Here is a 24,384-nt window from a genome sequence, read left to right as displayed (position 1 = left end):
CTAGTAATAATAAAAATATTAATCGTAAAAAAATTTCAAATAAAACGAAGAGTCAAGACATTATATCCATAAACTGAAAAATGAACTTATTTTGAGACGGAGGTCGTATATGACTATATAACCACTCAACACGTGCAAACTGAAAGTTACCTCCATTATCGAGAACAACCATTTCGGGATCATTCTAATTTAAAAGTCTTACTGGATCCTTTTGTGACATTGTATGTTTTCATATTCACTCTTTTTTGGCAATGAGCTATATTCTATATAACCACCGAGGGACTAGCTACTGTAACTGGCTTCCTGCCTCATGTTTTTAACCAACAAGGCAGCAACGAACGATGATAAGAAATTATGAAGTAGCAGTAATTACTAGTTCTATACCAGCGAACTGAAGAGTAGAAGTTACTACTCTACCTGTCTCAAAATATTAAACTCTACTACTAAATTAGATACAACTTAGGTGTATCCATTAGAAAACGATCGGCAAATAAATGATAAACACATTAGATCAATCTTAAAATACACGATATTTAACATGAAAACCTCTTAAAGTAGGAGAGAAAAAACCACGGACGCCAGCCAACAAATATCTTCACTATATTGGGATGAGATTACAACACTACACGGTGGCTTACAAGAAGTATATATAAGGTGAAACCTAGAATCCGTGCGGTGGCAAATATCTTCACGCACGGCGCCAGCCAGCAAATATCTTTACTATATCGCTCCGGCCCAAGTCTCCCGATGACGAGCGTCCGCTTTGCTCCGTCGAAGTCAGTCTTTGTACTAGCACAAATGAATTTGGATCATAACTCAACAGTATCAAGATTCGCAGCACTCGGATTATATCTAATTCATTTTTGACTAAAAGTTGTATCTAATTCGGAATTAGTTTTTATACTTTGAGATGGGGGAATACAAAATTAAACTTCAAAGAAAAAATGACAAAATTCCTGAAATTTGACAAAATTGAAGCAAGATCTCCAGAAAAAAAAAACCTAGAGCTTGCAAAAGCAAAAAATACGAGCATCATCTGCTTTTGTTTTACTAGCCCTAACAAGCTAACTTCAAAGAAAAAACGACAAAATTCCTGAGGACTTGTAGAGTACTTCACAATCCTGAAATTTGACAAAATTGAAGCAAGATCTCGCAAAAAAAAAAACTAGAGCAAAAGCAAAAATACGAGCATCATCTACTTTTGTTTTACTAGCCCTAACAAGCTAACTTCAAAGAAAAAACGACAAAATTCCTGAGGCCTTGTAGAGTACTTCACAATCCTGAAATTTGACAAAATTGAAGCAAGATCTTCAAAAAAAAGAAAAACCTAGAGCAAAAGCAAAAACAAAAAATAAGAGCATCATCTACTTTTGTTTTACTAGCCCTAACAAGCTATGCAATAGCTCACAAATGAAATATACACATCTCAGCTCCATCTCTCGTCCTTTTGCAATAAATAAAAAGAGTTTTTCTGGTACCAATTAATTAATTAATTGTGGCTCTTCAATCGACATGACACACCTAGAGACCACTTTCTTTTCCGTGTAATTATTGTTCTTAACACCCTTTATCCGTTCACCTGTCATTTGACTCCTGCAGACTACTTGAGAAGTTCAGACAAATGGCTGTGACGCAAACCATCAAGTGTAATTTCTTCGGTTTCTCCACTCGATCAGGGGTACCAAACCTGCACCGAACGCCCAGAAAAAGGCAGATGGAGCCATCTACCAACCTGTCGATCGGTGCTAGTATTAATTGATCGATGATGAACAGAACAGACTGGTTGTTGCAAGTAGGAAATCTTTGCATATGGACTGTACGTGAATCTAATTACAGCTTCTTCCCTTTTTCTTTTGCATTTCTTGCTGTACTTTTTGATTCATCAAACAGTGGCAGTAGTAGTAGCTAGGCCATGCCAAGCGTGAGCAACCAAGACAATTAATTTGCCAAGAAAGAAAGCAACTTTTTTTTTGTCAATCTCTGCCTTTTTATTTGGTCCAAGCATTTGTCTATCCATCCATGCATTTGTCATCTGCCTACTCACCTAACTGATGCTTGAGGTGAGTGTTTTGTTGCTAATCAAAGTAGTAATTCTTTGATGTTTTGTTGCTAGTATATATAGAGAGAGATGGACAGGAGATGTTGCTTGTGACTTCAGAGTGCTAACTGTCTAGGTATAACTAGCTAGGTAGCTTCTTGTGCTTGCTGGCCTCTCTGCCATGGCGGTAGCTCACCTTCTTCTCCAACTGATCTCCATGGCTGGCAATGGTGGAGCCTGCAGGATGGTTCCTGCCATTCTCTTCCTTCAGCTCCTCTTCAGAGGTCAGTATACGCATCGATCATTGCTTCTTCGTTTGTTAGTTTTTAGTTCTTTCATCAGTACGGATGTTGGTGTTGTTGATGAACAAATTTTTGGCAGTTTGGTATGGAGTTTTGGTTAACCATATATGGGGACTTGTTTGAGATTTTCTTTAGAATACTACATGCATTTCGAGACTTTTTTATTTCGGTTTTGGTCTTGAGCGATTTTATGCAATCGATATGCATGCAGCATTTTTCCCTGAAGAACTATAATCTGAACAATTCTTGCGGCCGGCGAAACCGGAAAAAAAAAGCTCTGTGGATGATTTTGTTAGTTACTGAAAAATCCCCTCCATGACAAAAAAAAATGCCAATTAATTCAGATGTGACATATTAGGTACAAGTTTTGTCGAGATTTAATGAGTGTGTTGCTGTTGTCTACGAGTAACACACGAATTGGTTTCAATTTGTTTTCTTTCAACAAATTATTCAAACCTTTAAAATACGCTCAAACTTGTTGGTTTCAGAAAAGAAAAGGTTTCAGGTTTGGTCATCATCATAATGCACATTGTACCTGCTCGTCCATGCTGAAATATTGATAAAATTCATGCAAACATGTTCAAAAACCGAATGTGTTTAAACTGTGGCGATGATTTTGCAGCGCTTGGCGCGGAGGGCGCGTCGTCGTTCAGCTTCAGCAACGCGTGCCAGTATCCGGTGTGGGTGGGCGTGCTCCACGGCGCCAGCTCGCCGCCGCTGGCGCGCTCCGGCTTCTACCTCGCGCCGTCCGGCACGTTCCACCTCGCCGCGCCGTCGTCGGGGACGTGGTCCGGCACGTTCTGGGCGCGCACAGGCTGCGCCGTCGACTCCTCGACCGGCCGGTTCGCCTGCGCCACCGCGGACTGCGGGTCCGGCGACGTCACCTGCGACGGCCGCGGCCCGTCGCCGCCGGTCACGCTCGCCGAGATCACCCTCGCCGCGCCCGGCTCCGGCGGCCAGGACTTCTACGACGTGAGCCTCGTCGACGGGTTCAACGTGCCGGTGCGCCTCGCGCCGTCGGGCGGCGGCGGCGGCGGCGACTGCCACGCCGTGGCGTGCGCCGGCGACGTGAACGCCGCGTGCCCGTCGGACCTGCGCGTCGTGTCCAAGTCCGGCGGCGGCGGCGTGGTGGCGTGCCGGAGCGCGTGCGACGCGTACCGGAGCGCGCGCTACTGCTGCACCGGCGAGTACGGCTCGCCGTCGGCGTGCGGGCCGACCAACTACTCGCAGGTGTTCAAGAGCGCGTGCCCGGCGGCGTACAGCTACGCCTACGATGACGCCAGCAGCACGTTCACCTGCGTTGGCGCCTCCAGCTATGACGTCACCTTCTGCCCTCGGTCCTAAATTAATGGCCTCACTCGTGATAATTACAAAGTGATGCTAATTAAGTTACTATGAGACTATCATCATCTTCATTATGATGATTGGATCACCATAAGTTACTATGAGAACCCCATATCTTTCATTTGAAAATTTTCCTACAAAGTTTCAGCATTTCAAACAGTGTATGGCCTGGAATTTTCGACATGAAAAAAAGTAGACAATCATAAATTTCATTCACAAATATATGATGAGAAAGAGCTACATTGATTCCTTGAGAGACATTCTTTCTTTCACCCATTGTTGTTTGGTCCTGATGCAACAGTTTATTTTTATTTACTTAAGATGCCATATTTCCATGTAATGAATACATCTATGGTATTTTTTGTTTTTGATAATCACAAAATACAATACAATACGATAGCCTTGTAGGGAGGACAAAACATGGCTTGATAACCTGGGCTCTTTATTCGATACTAAGTACACTAGCCCAGCCTCTTCATATTCTTCTGTTTATTTTGTATTTTCTTCTCTTATTATTCTTATTTTTGGATGCTAGTATGAACATTTTTGAAAAGGCATCAACATCTAGGTTGAACGAACACTGCCGTTGTTCTTCTAGGCACGGTGAATCGACCTGTGGACGCCTGGTATGCTGACTGCCTGACTAGAGCGTCTGATGAATTCACCTGGACCATTTCAAAATAGACAGTTAATAATCAAATCGCCTCACAATAAAATCAGTGGTATTCCAAAAAAGTTACTTTTTGAGTGTTCAGCTTATGATAGTCTCAGAGAAATTTATGAAAAATTTGTAAAGTACAATTCAGTTAAGAAAGATAGATAGAATAATTAAATATGTTGTACCCAACTTGCTTGTACAGTTCACTTGCCAAATATTAAATGCACTTGGACATCAAATACAATGCTGACAGACAGCACTGCAACAACTGGAGAGTACTGAGGAGGTATGATCTATGATGCAACTAAAAAAACTGGGAACAGTTACCTGAACAGGATGCAGTTCAAGCCCCAAGGAAGCGAGATCATGGATTTCTATAGACACTTCGTATGGACAAACATTGAAGATTGTGACGACATAAGAGAAGCTGCAGAGAGTGAAGGTAGATTAGTTACTGCGGAGAAAACCATAAGATTTTCATACCAGGCATGGAAGTCTAGAACCTGCTGCATAATTTTATTTTTTTCAGCTGATGCAAACTGATATGTTTGCCAAGATTGCATTATAATGTTTATGCAAAAAAACATAAATACATTAGTGCTACTTACTTTTTATCTAACTGAGCTATTTCAGGTCTAACAGTTCGTGCATCTTCAATGCTCATGACAATAACTCCTGGTAGCAACGAGGGCCCTGTGTTGTGAAAGCGGACCCTTTGCTGGAATAGGATAGGAATAGTCAGATGTCAACAAAAAATAAGAAATAAGAAATAACTATTAAACAAAAGCATGAATTTGTTGTTCAATTTGCATTAAACAAAAGTATGCAACTATGTCCGTTTCTGCACCTATATATATTGGACCATAGCAACCTGAAAGCAAAGCTACCTGTTTAACTTCTTGGCATGAAAAACACATATACCTCAATATCACTTGCTGTACTTAAACGGAAGAGCGGTGAGGAGTATCTGATCTTCAAGATGTCAATAAAATTATCTAAGACAGAAAGAATGTGATTTTTCAAAGGCCTGAAAGATGGATTTTCCAATCTTGGTTTTATCCTGCATTCCATTCGAATGAACAAATGCATGATCAGAACACGAAAGCAGAAAGAGACGATATATTTTAGCATATCAAGATAGCACGATAAAATGTACAACAAAAAAAGAGTGCAAACAGAAATAACAGTTTGTTTGCATGATGATACATTAAATATCTATGAAGATTCAAGAGGAGTTAGAAACTTACAAATGCCAATTTTCTTCATTCTTGTCTCTTGGAGGAAGTCCAACACCCCAATTGTTTGTTTCATATGTAAAATCAAGCCTTTACAAAAGGATGAAACAGAAAATTAGATGGGGGAACTTCACATGGTATGTATGAGATGTTATGGTAATACCAATTAATTGTTCAAACAAAATTGCATTATTTTCCTCTTCTAGAGGAAATTCAAACATTGCAATTAATTGAAACAACTAATGTTTTCATCAAAGTCAAAAAGGGCAGTTTATTACTTGTTAAACCAATCACCAGAGTTATATGAATCTCGATCGAGTGATTTAGATCTCAATATCTCATCACCAGCATGAAAGAATGGTATTCCCTGAAAGAGCATATAGGAGTATGAAAATTTCAAATAATATGAACTGCTATTAACATCTGTAATGCATATGATCTGTTCAAATTCAGATTGAACACTGTAATTGTAATACATATGATCTGTTCTCTACAATTTGAGTACACAAATGGCTTCCATTGACTGAACAGCTGAGTCCACACGGAGGGCAAAACCAAATAGAAGGTGGACCCACACCAGCAGATCAAGAGCAGAAAGTAGATATAACAGCAGGTAATGAACAATCTCATCTTATGAGCAAAATATTTCACAAGTAGTGTTTTTTTTTCAGATTATAATCAAATTTGAAGTATTGAAATTAAAAATGAAATGTCTTAGTAAAAGGTATTCAAAATTTTGCTGATATAGAAAAAAATGAGATTAATACTGGTAAACATGGACATTTAATGAGTACATATCATGACAAATGTTTATGAATTGACAAGATCATCCACTTGGTTTATAAGATTAGTCAGGTCATATACTGTTTCAATATTTTTTTAGCAACCCATATTTGTGAACTGATTGCTCTCATTATCCACTCCAACAGAATGTTAGTACTGTAATTGTTCTTATACAGACCTGGGATAATGCCACCATGCTTGAAGCTAAATGATTTATCCTGCATCTCTCATCAATTGAGAGGCCAACTGGGGTCTGCACCAAAATCAAAGAAAACATAGCAAAAACAAGATTGTTAATCCTTTCGAAACATTATCAGATATTTGCCAAGGAGCGGGTGGTGGAAAGAATACTTGAACTAATGAGTGAAATTGTTTTTGCAAATTATATCATTACATGAATGCAATGTTCTTTTTGTTTGAAATGAAACAAGTTAACCAAGTAACTAACTTCGCCAACTTAAGTAGTGTACATGATAAATCATTCTAACATTTCTTGCCAGTTTCATCACTTACAAAGGAGGAAAAAGAAGGAAGGACTAGAATATAATACTTGATGAAAACCATCATACTTGTCATTGAATATTGATGTAACAGTACATGTACCATACCTTCAGACTGACAATGTCAAAGAGAGTCTCGTTATCATGAGCAGAAATATAGTTTATCTGAAATACACAGAACGGCAGTGTAATATAGAAGATGATTGCCAGCAGACTTTAAAGAAGTGATACAAAAAAGTCCTTATGCACAGAAACCATGCAATTATGAAAACATATGCTGCTGCTCTCGTGACTTGTCAGCATAAATGCTTGTAATAAGCACTGAGCATTCTGGAATTTTTAAGAAAAAGAACATACAGTTTCTACAGGGGACGAAGTATAGCCAACTGGTGATCCATCAAAAGTGTGAATTTCTGATCCCTTCTTAGCTTGTCCAGTATGAGTTGTTAGTACATAATCCTTCAGGTTACCAGCTAGCCCAATCTGGGAAAAGAAAAATAAATTGGTGTGATGAAAACATAGAAAGCATAAGTACCAGCACATAGAAAGCAAGTAACATAATTGAACCAATGTTACAGCACATATATGTTTATATGCAAAAGGTAGTTTCCTGGTTCCCGTGTCTCCAAATCTGTCTAAAACAAGTACATGCAGCTATTAATTCCAGGATGGATTATCAAATCCATGCAAAAATTCAAGATACTTAGCACTGAATTAGTGGAAGTACAAAGCAGAACACGGAGATTTGAATGATAAATGAAGACTTTAAATGAGTCATAAAATGGTAAATGCTCATTACAAAGAGCAAAAAAGTAGAAATTATTCATTATTATGTGAAAATTAAAGTAGCTTATAATTTCATACTAATAACAACTGACCTAGTTGAATGCATTTGTCCAAAAGAGTATTCCTAGTAACCTGATGCCATTTCGGCTTTGTTTTTTGTTCCATCAATAGTGTTAACATTCAACATAATAAACCCATGAGGAATTACATAAGTGGTCAAGATTGTTTGCTGCTACGAATTTATATTCAAGCGATTGCTAAGCTTCAAATTTCTTAGGTTCCTATTTTTGATTGTTTGCTTTAGTTAAATCTGAAAAAAAAACAAAACTTATTTCTATGATAGAAGAAAAATTTTATGCCCACAAGACTAAAATCATCATGCAAAAAGATATGAAAGAGCAGGAACTGATGTTGAAATAGAGATTCAAGTAACAGATGATCCAAGTTTCGTCACATGCTTTCATTAACTGATAATTAATTTGAATCTTGTTTTAACCAAAACATGAAATGATCAGTAGAATAAATTTCTATCAGAATTAAATTCAACCAGTGGTCAACCTGTATGTGGTCAGCATATGTAGCAAGTGCACGCCTGGTGTCTGCTTCATTACCCTGATAATATCCATTCGGCTGTACAAAATGACAAGTAAAAATTATTCAACACTACTTAATATATGGAGCTACTCTAGAAAGATCACATATATATAGTGCAATGTATCACATCCAATAATCAAAGAAATGCTTTGAATCCCCGCAAGCAAAAGATACTTAGAAAATTTATTGGAGCCAGGACAGAAACCAGTAGTAACTGGTCCATTCTTTGTCTATTCCACCTAGCTAATTTTGAATTAATTTAACATATCTTTTCTCAAAGTAATGTGTTTGTTAGGTATTTTATAATCACTAACATCAGGACTTCATGGAAATTGGAAAGTAATATCTTACTACCTCCATTTCAAAATAAGTGCAGCCTTCTAGTTCGAACTAGAATGCTGCACTTATTTTGGAACTGAGGGAGTACAAGCTAGCAACCTGGCATTATATCTAAAGTCTAAACCAAGAACCGGTGACTGGCAGGTTTCAATCATTTTTTTAATTTTTTTCAAACACGCACAACCTTTTTATGTCAAATATATCAGAAAAGAGCAACAGGTAAACAACACAAACTACAGTGGTAGCTGCCAAGGGAGAACACATGGATCAAGATACTACTGGATTACTTGATTACACAATTCAATATCTGACAAGCAGCAAGTAGTAATAGTAAAGATCTCAGCAGTTTTCTCCCTATCCCTGGTTGCAGCTCCACTATACTAATTGGCACGCATACATGAGTTATTATTACTTTTGAGGAGAATGATGGATCTATCATACTCAAATTATGCAAAAGAATGAGGAGAATGATGGATCTATCATGCTCAAATTATGCAAAAGAATTAACACAGATGGCTTATAGCTGGCAAACATTGTTCTAATACATGGTTGACAGTAGAATAGATGTAACTGACATTCAACAAAGGCTTAACTGCAGGAAAAACCAACTCATAGGAACCTTTCAATAGCTCCAGTCAAGTACTTGATTGAATAAAAGGGAAGCTCTTTGTGAGTTTCAAAAACTGGACACAATCAGGTAGTGTTGCACTACTTGTGTGATTAAGATTGGGTACGACATAAGGAATACTGACGAGGAAAAATGTACCAACTACCAAGTGAATCTGAATGAGGTTTTTATTTTCTTCAGATCAACTATTGTAGTTTAGAATAAATTTAGGGTGAAATACTGTAATAAGAAAATAGACCAGTAATGCAGCGGTCTTAGGAAAGATAGACACAGGTATCTTGCTACCGTATTGTCACCTACTGATTTTCATTTCCAGGAAGATTAGTAGCATAAAGGGCATAAAGATTACCTCTAAGAACAGACCAGTAGAAAAGCCTTGTTGTAGTGGATTACCAAATGGATTACCCCCATTAACAGCATCACGGATCCTATCATTGAAACTGCAATATGTATGGTCGTATTAGATAATGGATACTAAAATCTTGAACAGAAAGAGTTGAAGTAGATGCAGAAAATGAAACTGAATAATTTTCTAACAGTCTATATACACTACTATATTAAGTCAAAAAAGACAAGTGACTTTGAAAAATAAATCCTAATATTAGTAGGAAAAAGTTGACAGATGTAATACTGTGAAAGCATTCATTTTGCAAACTCGTACAACCTTTCCATACATGTAAACCTACATTCTAAGCAATAGCTTTGGTCAAATTTAATAGAAGCATTTTTTTTGCAGGTTGGCTCTGGAATCTGGATGGCACCCTTGAGTCTTGACTTCTTGACTGCACATAGTGAGTTGGTAGTGAATTCAGATTTAAACTTACCTGCCAATCCCTGTACCACTCATATTAATCTGGGATGCATTTATTCCACGTTTATTTTGTGCAACTTCACCAAAGTCCCATCCTTCACCATACCTGGAAATTCCATGTCCTTATCAGTAAAATGCACCAAATTAATGCTGATACCATAAAAACTGATTGCTCTGAAACTGAACATCCTTACAAGTATATCTTTGAACCATCTACTCCATGTACATCCCTCCTAAGACTTTGAAGAGCAGATTTAGCTCTTATCTGTGTCCATCAACCAAGAAGGTTCTCAAGCACACAGTAGTGATGCACTTAAATTAGAAAACAGAATCAATTGCCTACAAGATGCAACCATTTGACCATGTGTCCCAGGATTTCAGCAAAGTATATAACCCTTTATTGGTAATAAACAACAGAAGATGAACAGGTCAATGGCCTGGTCGTGAGGATGGTGTTTAAATTCTTGACCCTTTGTGGATACTGAATTTTACAGGTTCTCTGAACTTATTTTTACAGGTATTCTAAATTGACTTGACATTTTTAATACAGACAATCCGATTTGACTAAGATCAGATATATCAACCATAAGGCCATGACAAGGTTAAAGGTCAGTAACTAAATCCATAGTTCTTGATTTTATTCTAATTATGCAGATAGACATCATGGTGAACTTAAAATTGATAAGATAATTTATAGTTTAAGAACAATAGTTCCTCAGATTCCAAATGTAGGTCGTTTCGGAGTACTCCACTCTTCTCTAAATGTTTTAGAGGACATTGGGGCACTTATCACCCATTTTTTCCCTTACACCTTTGATAATTGATTAGTATCAGCACATTAAGTATCATTTCTGATTTATAAATAATTGCAGGACAAGGTAATTTTAACACTTAGTTCATGTGCAAAACCCTAAAACGACCAACATTTGGATTCAGATGGAATATTGATGAGGCTCAATCAGAAATCCAGACTATTCCTTCCAGTGTTTCATGTTTGCAATAAAACAAAAATTCAGAGTATATACAAAATGGTTATGCAAATGATAGGTCCAACAGATAATTGATGGACATGCCATGCTTTTAGCAGATCAGGAATGAAACAAAATGAATATTGTTGTTCAGCCAGAAAGTCAATATGCATCTTCGGTTTGAACTTAATTACCATGGTACTTCTCATGATATGCCCCATAAGATCAAATCTGAACCCATCAACCTAAGACAAGGATATAAAATTGTTAAGTTGCAGAATAATAAATTGCAGCATTTGAAAGACGTAAAACATATAAATGAGATTTTAATGACACATCAGAGAAAAAAAGGAAAAGGGAGAAGCAAGGTACTATGTTTCTCTCTAAAAGGAGGAAAAACATTGCTATGAATTATGGATATTCTTGAATGTCTAAAATAAAATAAATATGATGTGACAATAGTACAATATTATTATCACAACTCACTTTGTAATTGATTGCCCAGTTTAAAAGATCATCCACAATTAACCTATCAACCATGAAATGCTCACTTGCTGTATTGTTCATAGCTGCACTGTTCTCAATCTGACCATTAATGTCCCGTCTAAGGTAATATCCAGGAACGATCTGTAGATATCCCATACAAAAGCAATATATCAGAAGACACATTAGGGGGTAAAAAATAAGGCGTTTTTTTGTTTGGTCATGAAGAAAACATTTCGAGTTTTATTGACATTTATTTAGAATAATATATGATATACATTTTGCTGGGTTAACGAACACATATATGTAAGCATTTTAAGACCTACCATTTCTTAATTTAAAATAATAGTTCACAAATTCCACTCACTTGGTAGATAAGAAGCATTTGGGTGTCTTAGAACTATGTACAATAATTCACATATTTATGGATAATCATGTCTACTCAAGTTGAATTAATTTCTGAAAATTTTGAACCCAGCTATGTTGTAGTCACCTTTTTTTTAATGTAATATTCTTGCTCTAATCTACGAACGTATACTGCACAGGCAGTAATGGCTTCTGCGCAATGGATGTTTTGTCCCTGTCTAAAGATATGGTGTTCTAAGGATGTGCTGCTAAAACCTGACAATCTGACATACTGATCAGGAACTTGTAGTACATGTATATGCTGAAGGTACTCCTTTTGGACCAACTTTAATTAAACTGTAGTTCAAGTCTTTTACTAGTTACTACACAAATGACAAAGACATTATGTATAATATGAACAAATAACTAATTATTAGAAATGATAACCTTGTCAAGCACTGAGGAGACACCAAAGGGGCCACTTGAGTCTAAATGATTGTATACAACATCCATGACAACACGAAGACCTATGCGATTCAGGGCCTGCAGTACAAAATTTCGTCAGGAAAGTAACAGCCATTCTGCATAGAGCTCAGCAGAATAGGTCATTCCATGGATTACAGTGAAGATGGAAGATACATGTTAGAACATTTTTTCCCTAAAACGGATGGCCCTCAATCAAAGCACATGAAATTTGTACGAAACATCTCAAATCAAGAAAAATTCCTGATAGAATCACACATCCAAACAGAGTATAATCAATCATTATGCTTGCATTTAAGGGTTAAAATGGAAAACACACCTGAACCATCTCTCGGTATTCAATAATACGGCTTGGACCATCTGGGTTACTTGCGTAGCTTCCTTTTGGAACCCCCCAGAGTACAGGGTCATACCTTCAGTGTGCTTATGACCGTGAGAATAATTTACAGGCAAGAACATAACAACTTTTACTTTCGAAAGACTCATCAAGATGCATTAGTATGTGTATTGTTTGAGAGAAAAGAGCAAGGAAGAATACCCCCAATTGTAAGGGTCCTCTTGCTGAATAGATACTATTGCAGCTTGTTGCTCATCTGAACCTGGAGGGAGTTTTGCCAGCTCAGCCTCATCTGCTAGAGTAAATGAATTTCCGCAATGAATCAAACGGCAAAAACAAAATAAGTCAAGTAAACATACATTAGATGGAAGTGAAAGAGTTCAGTCCAGTCCACTAAGAACAATGGTCATCGCTGGAAGATACCAGCCAACCAAGAACTTTTGTCATATTCCAGTAAAAAAGGATGTGGGGCCATAAAAAAGAAAACTGTATTATGGAACTGTGGAGAATTGTGTAATTTCTACGATTCCAAAATATGTGTACTTTTATGAATTTTAAATACTTCATATTCTACACCAGATTAACAATGTAGATTCGATTTTGCATTTTATTATAAGTTTAATAGAAAACACAAAAGAAAATTGTAAAAGTGAATTGGGTAATATGACTGGACAGTCCACACTGTTATCAAGTAAAGCATATTAAAAGAAACTTTCTTTACCAACAGATTTCCAGTTGCTTTTGTTGTCATCAACACTAGCAAAATGAAAGCTTGGTAACAAATGCACATGAGTCAAGCCAGCAACAGCCAATTTTCTCAAGTGACGTATTCCTGCCGAATCCTGCATCACAAATTACATAATGCAATCAGGATGCTTAATGGTAGGTGGTGAAACAGAAATCATTTGGTAAATTAAATTTGAACAACCTGACATGTAAATGCACGAAATCCTCCTCGAGAGTTACAGTCCACTGTGCAATCATGAGCGCTGTAATTAACAATTGACAGGAAGCAGGGACGTAAATTCTCCAAACAAAACATGCATAGAATCCATCAAATCTACAGTTGCATAAATCAGGTAGCACAGTTCACCTGAAATCACGAATATGCAACTCATAGATGCTTATGTCAGAGAAGGAATCAAGGTTTGGCTTCTCATCTGACAATTCATCCCAAGAAGCTGGTTTTAAAGTTCCACTATTAATGTCAACCAACCAAGTCCGCGTGCCATTTGCAGAAAGCCTGCCAAATTAACAGTAGTATCTCTTTTTTTCCAATATATGTATGTAGTTGTAATTTAATATAACAAAGTAACTAAAATAAATGTACCCTCTGGCATAAGGATCAGCAGCTAGACATTTCTCAACTTGTGATGTACTCGGATGATAAATCTTAACTTCATACAAATAGTACTGATTCTCCCAGTTTCTTGGTACAGTAACACTCCAAACACCATTTAACTCCTTGAGTTGCACAGTTTGCAGTAAAGGTCCTGATGGACCATCATAGAAGCATACACTAACATCCTACAGAAATAGCAAGGAAAATTTAATTACAAGTGAAAAATATATGGCATTATACATAACACTTGGGATCCTCAGTGATTTTGTGCAAGCAGACCTGTGCTGTAGGAGCCCAAAGGTACAGCGACACATCTTCCTCACTGAAAATGGCACCAAGTGGTCCAGTATATGCAAACATGTCATCCAATACACCAGGTAGTTGCAATCCAGTAATATCTTGACGCCTCCCATGAGCTGCACAAAAAATGTTGGTGAGGTTTGCAGCAGAAGGCTACAAAGAGCAGGGGTTTTTGGATTACCATCGAAAGAAGCGATTGCCAGTTGGCATTTCACTAGGCTTGCCACATCAACAGAGCTAGGGACTCTAAAGATTCTGTAACTGCTGATAAATGGGAACTTCTGAGCCTCCTGAAATATATCAAGTGGCGGTCCATATGAACTCATCAAGGATTGTGAAAAATGAGTACACACAACTACACAAGTAAGACTTGAGTACAACAGAAAAATAATTTACTGTGGATCAACAATAAATCTTATGCTTGGCAACTAAGAATGGTGAACTTACACTGGCTGGAAGGCTGGCATGTTCTGATTGGAGTTCAATTTTCTCATCATAACCTGCCAAATGAACAAAGATGTTTCATATCCATTCCGAAGTTTGTACTGCTATCATAAATCATCTTTTGGTGAGAAGAGCTTTACAGACTAACCGTTTATATCTCACATACCTTCAATAACCCCATCCGACACGTGCATCCTAGCATCTCTACTTGCATACAGGTAGAGAGAGGTTTCTTTATCATTAACATTCCAGGCAATCAACGACCTTGTCACCCAGTATGCCCTCGCGTCTGACAAGAACTCCTGAAGACGAAACATTACCCCACATTCCTGATATTGCAAGCTTCACAAAATTCTAGTAGCTCACTGCAACTAACACCAAAATAGAGATTTGGAAAAAAAATCGCAAAAATTTAAACTGCCCTGCTGGCTTGCCCACAACGAGAAAATGGACATTGTGCCACGTTCAAATAGTGGTTTCGCTAGAATGCCATCCTGAAAACGCGTTTCTTTAAAATGCTATATTGAGTGAGTGCTTCCAGCCACTTTGCCATTTTTTCTGGTTTTTTGAGTTTTTCAATTTTTTTTGGCTTATCAGCCAAGCAACATGACGAAAATGCCCCTAGTTCCAGTTGAATGAAACGTGCTGGTCGCCATCTGAGCCAGCGTCTTCTTCCTCCCAAGATAGCAACTGAGCACGGGGGCACGGGGGTGGCACGGCGGCTGGGAACACGTTTCATTCAACTAGAACCAGGGGCATTTTCGTCACATCACCTGGGCTGATAAGCTAAAAAATTTGAAAAACTCAAAAAACTAGAAAAAATGGCAAAGTGGCTGAAAGCACTCACTCAGTATGGCATTTTAAAGAAACGCGTTTTCGGAATGGCATTCTAGCGAAACCACTATTTGAACGTGGCACAATGTCCATTTTCTCACCGACAACACAGCAAGAAATACCTCGTGACAGTTCTTCATGGACTCATGGTGAAAATTTTCTTACAAGATACTCTTATATAACGTTGTTAACTTTTATGTTTATGTTTGATCATTCGTCTTATTTAAAAAAATATATAATCATAATTACTTTGTTATAATTTGATGTATTATTATAGAAACTTTAACTATAACTTATAATATTATATATTTGAATAAAACAAACGGTCAAACATAGATAAAAATAACAGTGTCATATAAAAATTGTGGTAGTATGTATTACTATTAGACAACACATCGTCAGTTCGGTCACTGTAGAGTGGGGCCCACATCGTCAGAGGGAGGACTCTGCAATAACTGAACTATCCCAAGGGGCTACCTGAAAAAAAATAGCGAGATCTGTGCACTGTGTGACTGCCATGTGGGTCCCACATCCAGTCGTGCAGTGGCATTTGCGTGAATTTGTCTTGTCGGAACATGTGGGAGGCCAGCCCCAGTGGTGACGAACTGACGATTGCGACATCAACGGAAGAGAAAAGCAGCGGCAGGAGCAGCAGCAGCGATGGCGAGAGGAGTATCACGGGGGAGGCCGCACCTGGGAACCGACGGCGGCAGCGGCGGCGGCGCACTCCTCCCCTACCGCCATCGGCGTCCGCGGCGAGACCGCAGCGGCGGGAGCCCTCTTCCTGGTCCCTAGAGCGGCGGCGCGAGCGGAATGCGCGTGCCGCTGCCGGGCCGACCCCGATCTCCGCGGCGAGGCGGAGGGGGCAAAGAGCCGCGGGGTCGTCGGCGGCGCGAGGAGCGGATTGACGTGGAGCAGCGTCGGCATTCGGGTGGTCGGTGCTTTGGATTCGCGGGGACGACGATGGGGGGGGGGGGGGGGGGGGTGGCGAGGCGGCGGCGGCATTTGCAACGAAGAATAATAAATAAATATAAATAGAATATAATAGATTTTCTTTTTGCGAGAAATGAAGAAGAAAGATGGGAAAGTAGTGAACGGTTGTGTTTCCTTCCGCCGAGGCGTTTTTTTTTTCTTTTCTTTCTCTTTTTTGTATTTTCCCCTCACGTTTGGCTCATCTCCCCTTGCACTTTGTGTTACTTTACTCTGTATTTTTTCATTTCTTCATTTCTGTTTATATTTATAAGCTAAAATTTAAATTTTTAATCTTAAATTTAAAATTGATTTGGAATTTTTTTCATCAAAGTTTATTTTTTAGCTCTAGCTTTTAGATAAAAAAATATATATGAAAGTTTTATTCATAAATTATTATTCGTTTATAAATATGCCATCAAATAATTGTCCCCAAACGACTCATTACAAGACGGGATAACAGACAAGTTAAAAGAATCGAAAAGAAAATTATTTTTTTAGATTCAGAACAAAAGGACATGATTACTAAAGATGAGTAATGAATTGAGAATGATGTCTTGACGTACACTTGAGCTCGGCTGAGACTTGTGATAGAATACCACTCTAGCAGAAAAGGACATTGATTGATTAAATGAAGTATCGTCTGGGATTAGTTTGAACAATAGCAAAGGACCTAGAAAAGTCCTCTTTCCAGGGAAAAAAAAGATACATCCTCCAATTTATTTTAATTAACGCCTTTGTTTTTTTATCTTCATTTGACTATTTGTCTTATTTAAAAATTTAAATAACTTTTAGTTATTTTGTTGTCAATTATTTTGTCAGTAAAGGTACTTCGGGCATAGCCTAAATTGCACATTTGCAAAAAAAAAAAACAATGATCAAACAAATGTCCAAAATGGTGTTAAATAAAAAACCGAAAGGGGTATACAGACATACAGGGTAATACCTTCCTTGGAATTTTGTAAAAACAATCGAACAGAGGTGATCATATTGCTTTGGCTGTGTAAGGACTTAACCAGAGCCGAAGAAACCACCAAGGACCACCGATATGACCAACAAGCCGATCAGCCGATAGTTTCACTGCTACTTGGTGCAACATCTAATAGGTAGCCACTAACAAGTACTTGCCCAAGGGAATATGTTTATAATCATTGAGGCATTCTGCTAAACACTACATATTGGTCGTTGAAACCAAAGTTGATCATCCGAGAACAAATTGTTCTAGGCAAAGGTTCAAGAATGCAGTATGCTCTCTAATGTCAACTAGGGCCACATGTTTTGCTATGAAGGTTGATGTATTTCGACCGCCCACCGTGTTGTTTGGTCCAAAGTAGATGCTTACTCTTGAAGCTGGGATTGATGGGCTTGATTGATGAGGTAATATCAAGACCAGTAATCTCAGCATTTCCAGTTCAACAAACTTTGGCCTTTGACATTAATTGTATTGCCTTGTGAATATGCCCCTCCACCATATCTGTGAGTGGTTTTCCCAATCCATATCTGAGCCATCACACAGGCAAAAATTAATCAGTAACAGGCTGCTACTTTTTTGATGTTTTCAGTTCCACTGAATATGTGATGTCTGATTGTCAGTGGTACAGATCAACACGAGTGTCAAACAACATGCTACTGCCTGTGTTCATCTGCATCACGAAATGCCGACAGCAGAAATTGAAGATCCATACTCAATCTCAATATATTCTCCGATGCGATCTAGGAGCACTAACAAAATGGAAGTTTACTGGTTTGATGATATACTCGATGATCTGTAGTATCCTACCATTTAGCTGCTTTAACATAAAATTACACTAGGAACTGAAATAAAATCATGCATCAGCAAAGGGATAGTTTTAACTTTCTGAAAAAGAAAGCAGTGATTTTACAGGTTAATATATTGAACAGCAACAAAAATTTCAATGTCCTATTAAAATTTTCGTTTCGGAAGCAAGTACCACTTTGTAGTAACTAATATTCTCAGAATATCATTCAAGAGTACACATATTCTATTGCAGAGAAGCTATGAAGTAATTTCTAACCTTTGAGGAGCTGCTGAAGAGGTATGTCCACGGTAGAGTGGAAGAAGCAAATGCTGCATAAATGCAGGGAGGAGTTCTAAAGTGTCCCACAGTTGCTTCGCTGAGGCCATCACTCCGGGCTTCCTACACATGGTAGAGAGAAGGGATAAGAGACCAGTGCGGGAGTGAGGGAGCTGGGGAGGCAAATGTGGCAGCGGTGGTGGCAAGTGTGGGAGCGAGGAGGCAATTCGCTACTGTCATTTGGACATGGGAGCACCATGACAACCATGTGAGGGATTGGTGGCCTTGAGCCACGAGGGAGGCTATGCGATGGTGAAGGGGGTGGCGAGGAGACTGCGGTAGGGCCTGCCAAGGGGAGGAGGATGCGGTGGCAGCAGGCCAACAGCCAAGAGGAGGTGGAGCAATGAGGGGAGGCGAAGGGTGACGCACTGTGGTCTGTGGTGCCTGAGGGGGGAGGAGGAAATGTGTTTTTTCTTGTCCAGGGGTGTGGAAGGATTGAGTTTGTAAAAGAAGTTTCTTGAAGGATTGGGAAGAGGTTTAGCCAATAGGAAGATCCAGTGGCTTTCAACACTTCGAGTAAAAATCGAAGGTCCATATTCTCTTGATGATGTGGCAAAGTACTTTTTCGTTTTGGGGAAGAACTTCCACTTATAGAGAAGATCTGTCAATGTTTGCACTCCATATTTAATGCAATCATAAAGCTTGAGATAGTTGTATGTATATAAATTAAAATAGCACATATTAATTTCAACAGATAACATATCCTGGCATACCTGTGATTATATTCCAGGGAGTTTCCAATTTGTCTGACATGGTCATCGACAGGCCTGATGAAACTGGCATCTATTCATGCACTCAGACTCAGAGTGGCAGTGATGTTCATTGCTACAGTAGGAAAAACTATCCCCCATGCTCATCTAATAATGCCCTGGACTAACATTTTACAGCAGTAATTGGAAGGTGCATTCAGAATTATATGCTTTCGTTAGCTTCAATTGCATGTCCTCTCAAATAAAGGATATGAGTGTTCTATATGTATGCAACTTGTAAGCATGCATGAGCCAATTATTTTTTTGCAAGAGGAATAACAAATGGTGTTGCTTTTTTGTGTTCATTAGCACAAAAGTTTTATCCCTGATCCTTAAGTACACCAAAAAAATGTAAGGAGAAAACAATAACTTCTCAGTTATTAACATTTTGATCTGACATGTACATCTGATCTCAGGCAACTAATAAGACATGAGAAAGCTTTGCTGTGGAAAACAGATTCCTTATGCACTAGTATCTTAATGAAAGTAAAAACATTTTAATTGTACAATGGGTGACTGGAATTTGCAGTGTGTTCCCTGAAAAGGTGAAGAGGCCATAAGAATTTTCAGATACCTCACAAGTTTAGTCATGTAGTATGATAATATCCATATAAGAGGCAGCTGCACAGTAAACAATAAAACATGGTACAAACTCATTGACAATTCTGGGCATTAAAAAATAGAAACCATATATGTAGAACGTTATAAAATTAAGCACTTACCTCAAGAACTTTGTCAGTAAGATAATTTCACCTAATTGTCAGATGTTATACTTTGATGTCTACAACATCTTTCGGAAGCTCCCTCATCTCTCGGTGCATATTCAAACTACCTCAACACTTCACTACCAGTAGTCTCCACAAGAGCATTTTCCATCCTTAAAATGGTGGAATCGCTGAATATCTCTCATGATTATTTCCCGTCCTGTCACTAAAGATATTAACTTGGTTGCATTATGACAGTCATTACAAACTCGAAGGTTCTTCTTTATCTGGATTGTTGTGCCAGGGGCTGTGCGAATGAGCCCAAATGCAATGGCAAGCTTCTCACTGTGGGTGTTGAGTAGCTGTGCCTTGACATCATCTTCCACATCATGTATTGAATCAGTGTCAGGCACATAGCCCACAGCTTTGATCTCTTCTATCAACTTGGCCAACCTTGAATATATCGCCTTTGCATTCTGATGATTTGTGCTTCCAGAGTAGAAGGTATGGATCTCATTCTTGAGTTGAATGATACTCCAACCAGGAGTTTTTCGGAGGCCTTTCTTCTCCATAGCAGTTCTCACCCTTGCAACATCCTTCCACATGGAAGCGTTTGCATAAATATTTGCCAATAGGACATGATACACTCCCTCTTGTGGCTCTAGCTCAAAAATCTTCTGAGCTGATTCTTCTGCCAGCTCCACATTCTTGTGCAACTTGCAAGCACCTAACATTGCACCGTAAACACTAACACCAGGGTCCATAGGCATCTTTTGGATAAATGCCCACGCTTCATCTAGCTTCCCAGCTCGGCCAAGAAGATCCACCATAGTACCATAGTGCTCCATCCCAGGTTCAAGACCATAGTCGTCCTTCATGCTAGTAAAATATTTCCGCCCTTCCTCAACCAAACCAGCATGACTACATGCAGAGAGGACCGAGAGGAATGTTGTCTCATTAGGCGCCATGCCAATGCTCTTCATCTCTTCAAATAGCTCAACTGCAACCTTTCCAAAACCATGTGAGCCATACCCATGGATCAACGCGTTCCATGTAATAACATGTTTCTCCCTTGCTGAATTGAACAGAGCTCTAGCTATAGTAACACGGCCACATTTTGCATACATATCAATAAGGGCAGTCAGAACATATACATCCTGATCAAGGTGTAACCTAATAGAATATCCATGGATCCATCTTGCCTGGAGAGGATCCGAAATATCAGCGAGAGCTGGAATAACACTAACAAGAGTGAATGAATCTGGTCTCATGTTCTCCATTTGCATCCTAGTGAAAATCCTTAGTGCATCATCAGAGCATCCATTCTGTGTGCATCCAAGAATCATGGCATTCCACGATACCCGTGTCCTTCTGTCCAATTCATTAAACACCTGTGATGCCAGGTCAATCCTCTTGCATTTGGAATACATGGTGATGAGCGCATTCATCACTGACACGTTGGAGTCCAACTTGATCCCCACAAGCAGCTCATGGACACGTCTCCCTTCATCAAGATAACCCAGCTCTCCGCATGCTTGCAGTGCTGCCAGTACAGAGACGTCCGTCACATCAACACCCTCCTCGACCATCCTCTTGAAGAGTGCCAAAGCCTCCCCAGCATCGCCATTCTCTCCATATCCATCGATCATTGCATTCCAGGATACAGAGTTCTTGACTGGCATCCAGTCAAAGACTGCCTTTGCTGCCCTGATGTCCCCGCACTTGCAGTATGCGTCAAGTATAGCAGTTGAGACATTGACAAGCTCGTCCAGCCCAGCACGGATTGCGAACGCGTGTGCCTCTCGGCAGGGAGCAAGCACCCTAGCATTCGCACAGGCCGGCAACACAGAAACAAGCGTGACCGAGTCAGGCCTCTCCCCTTCCTCCTGCATCCTGACAACCATCTCCATCGCCATCCTTGTGAGACCATTCCGCGCGTAACCTGCCACGAGAGCGTTCCAGGCGACACGGTCCCTTACAGGCATTCGGTCAAACACCCTGCGAGCGTCGGAGGGACGACAGCACTTAGCATACATATTGGCAAGCGCGGTGGCTGCGAGGCCCTCGGAGGTGAGCCCCCGCACAGCGAGCTGGGCGTGGATGGCGCGGCCAGTGGTGAGGTCCCCGCGGGCAGCGCAGAGCTTGAGAAGGGAGGTGAAGGTGCGGAGAACGGGGCGCGCAGTGCCGGCAGAGGCGGACGACATGGCGGCGAAGGCTGCCAGCGCACCTGGCAGGTCGGAGCGTGCTGCCGCCTCCCTGAGGTGCATGTGGTGGTCGTTGGCAACAGCATAGGCATGCGACTGCGAGTGGAGGTTGCGTTTCATGGGAGGAGATAGGAACGACGCCGACGCGGTAGCAACACAGCACACCGTCATCTTTCTCGCCCTTTTGCGCCCAATGAATAACTGACACGCAGTTGAAAAAATGACAGAAAAAACACGTATTGATTTATTGCAGATTTTAAACAGAGAGTTATCAGAATGAGAACAATAAATTAGATAATGATTTATCTAATTACACATGGCAAATCATTATACTCTAGGGGACACTAAATCAATATCCACCATTATGATAAACTGTAGCATTTGTGAGTGTTTGTGATATACACACCTCAATTGCAAGGCCAACAATTTATTGATAAATGGTGGAAGTCATTGAAGACAGTGGAAGCCAATCAGCTAGAGCTACAGAACTGCTGCTTCCCTAGCATCAACAAAAATAAGGGAGGACCACAAGTTAGTTTTCTATACATGATGCAAACTTAAAAAGGATAAAAAAAATGCATAAGTGAAAATTTCAAAGCATTTCTAATACAACCGAGTATTAGGACAGACACTATCTGTTAAGTTATATGATCATATTAGGCCTGTACCAAAAGAAATGTAATATTATCTAGATGGACACACATGCTTCAGAATTTCAGAATTCTGAAGATTTTATTATAATGCAGGACAAAAAACAACTGGTGATTTCCAACCTTTGGCCAAGTCATCACAGCCAATGCTATCGGTTTTCTTGTGTCTTCGCCTCTAACAAAAAGATGGATACGAAGAGAACCATTCCTGTTCTACATACCCAGTATTCAAGAAAATCAGCATCCCCATCTCCTAAATTTCTCACAGATTCACAGGCGTGAAATAAATCAATATATAGAGAATTCCCACCAAGACAGATGCATAGATAGCACCATACCATGCCTACTCCCCCAAAGAGAATACCCACACCACACCCCCAAAACGAACACATCCACCCCCCCAACGAAGCATCAATGCATCCATCAACAGAAACCAAAACCATACGATACGAGGTTTTGTTCTTCAGGGAAGGGAGAAGCCTCACCTCGCCACTATCCATCGAAGGGGGAAGCAGCAGGAGGCAGCCGGAGTGGAGGCGCCGACAGTCGAGGCTGAGGGCGGCGGCGCTTGTAGCAGCTCTCCCAGCCTCAGCCGCTCCGCTCGGGAGGAGCCGTGAGAAGGAGAGAAGGGAGAAGATAAAAAAGGGAAGAGAGAGAACAAGAAAGTAAAAAAAAAAAAAAAGAGGAATGGAGAAAATAGAAGTTTTGGGTTAAATGGGGAATTTAGGAAAATTATTTATATTTTTCCCGAATGTATATTGGACCTCTTGGACCATACTAGTACTGTATGTGTGCTAACCATCCGACTCAATATAACAACCCAAATAAGATATGACAAACAACAATAAACCACCGATTAACGTAACTAGGGTAACCTTACATAATTAATTATAGACCAATTCAGACCAATTCTCTATATATACCGCTATAATTTCTCTAATCCCTTCTACGTTCTTGGTCCTTAGATTTGCTTGATCTTATATATACTATTGAGTTTTTATTTGAATTCTTTATATGTCTATTCCATTAGTTAACCATTAGTTTGGCCGTTAGTTATCGTATAAATGGCTTATTCTCGGTATATTGCTAAAAGCCAGAAATGGTTGATATATAAATTATTTGGGTTTTGAAAAAACAATAAGGAAAAATAATAAATATTTGTTGTGAATTTTTAAAAATAAAACATAATTTCATTAAAAATTCAAAATATATTTACCATGAACCAGTCAAGCTCTGAATCAAATTTAAAAATTACTTTTCAATGAATATGCCGTGAAAAAGATTCATTGTAAAAAAAACAAAGGGGATCGAATTATTTCATCACAAATTAAAACATATATAAAATTTTAAAATAAATTTCAAGTCAAATTTGATGAATTTTGTACTTCTTCCCAAAAATTTAAAGATAAATAACATATAGTTTTAATTCTCAATTCTTTGGTGAAACTAATGTATGGA

At 39.2% G+C, this 24,384-nt stretch overlaps 3 protein-coding genes across 7 annotated transcripts; 1 reads left to right on the top strand and 2 right to left on the bottom strand.

The window, feature by feature from the left end:
- Nucleotides 1-2,092: 2,092 nt before the first annotated feature.
- On the top strand, nt 2,093-3,749 carry LOC102714731 (thaumatin-like protein 1b). Its single transcript, XM_040523302.1, has 2 exons — nt 2,093-2,322; nt 2,963-3,749. Exons 1-2 carry the CDS (start codon nt 2,220-2,222, stop codon nt 3,682-3,684), a joined length of 825 nt encoding a protein of 274 aa, XP_040379236.1. The 5' UTR covers nt 2,093-2,219; the 3' UTR covers nt 3,685-3,749.
- A 95-nt stretch (nt 3,750-3,844) lies between these two features.
- On the bottom strand, nt 3,845-16,502 carry LOC102714453 (pullulanase 1, chloroplastic). 2 transcript variants are annotated; one of them, XM_015835881.2, is made up of 27 exons: nt 16,248-16,502; nt 14,887-15,022; nt 14,724-14,776; nt 14,458-14,566; nt 14,256-14,392; nt 13,965-14,161; nt 13,728-13,877; nt 13,563-13,623; nt 13,356-13,476; nt 12,836-12,926; nt 12,617-12,710; nt 12,262-12,357; nt 11,473-11,613; nt 11,181-11,231; nt 10,213-10,283; nt 10,032-10,124; nt 9,557-9,647; nt 8,205-8,276; nt 7,218-7,343; nt 6,969-7,025; nt 6,539-6,613; nt 5,856-5,944; nt 5,590-5,667; nt 5,264-5,402; nt 4,951-5,060; nt 4,670-4,769; nt 3,845-4,349 (listed from the first exon to the last, which is right to left on the bottom strand). In XM_015835881.2, the coding sequence occupies exons 1-27, from the start codon at nt 16,479-16,481 to the stop codon at nt 4,242-4,244; spliced, it is 2,880 nt and encodes a 959-aa protein (XP_015691367.2). In that variant the 5' UTR covers nt 16,482-16,502; the 3' UTR covers nt 3,845-4,241. The 2 variants fall into 2 exon arrangements, with proteins under 2 accessions (XP_015691367.2, XP_040379235.1); XM_040523301.1 differs by lacking the exon at nt 16,248-16,502 and having other exon boundaries at nt 12,836-12,929; nt 14,887-15,008.
- Nucleotides 16,503-17,419: 917 nt separating this feature from the next.
- LOC102714177 (pentatricopeptide repeat-containing protein At1g11290, chloroplastic) lies at nt 17,420-23,579 on the bottom strand. 4 transcript variants are annotated; one of them, XM_006653092.3, is made up of 6 exons: nt 23,412-23,579; nt 22,683-22,775; nt 20,091-22,477; nt 19,333-19,989; nt 18,560-18,682; nt 17,420-18,023 (listed from the first exon to the last, which is right to left on the bottom strand). In XM_006653092.3, exon 3 carries the CDS (start codon nt 22,445-22,447, stop codon nt 20,213-20,215), a length of 2,235 nt encoding a protein of 744 aa, XP_006653155.1. In that variant the 5' UTR covers nt 22,448-22,477; nt 22,683-22,775; nt 23,412-23,579; the 3' UTR covers nt 17,420-18,023; nt 18,560-18,682; nt 19,333-19,989; nt 20,091-20,212. The 4 variants fall into 4 exon arrangements, with proteins under 4 accessions (XP_006653155.1, XP_040379054.1, XP_040379052.1 ...); XM_040523120.1 differs by having other exon boundaries at nt 17,420-18,166; nt 18,560-19,989; XM_040523118.1 differs by having other exon boundaries at nt 18,560-19,989.
- Between the last annotated feature and the right edge of the window lie 805 nt (nt 23,580-24,384).

This window comes from Oryza brachyantha, chromosome 4, assembly GCF_000231095.2.
Source record: "Oryza brachyantha chromosome 4, ObraRS2, whole genome shotgun sequence".
Lineage (NCBI taxonomy): Eukaryota > Viridiplantae > Streptophyta > Magnoliopsida > Poales > Poaceae > Oryza > Oryza brachyantha.
The sequence above is the reverse complement of the archived record's forward strand: the minus strand, read 5'-3'. Positions and strand labels throughout refer to the sequence as shown.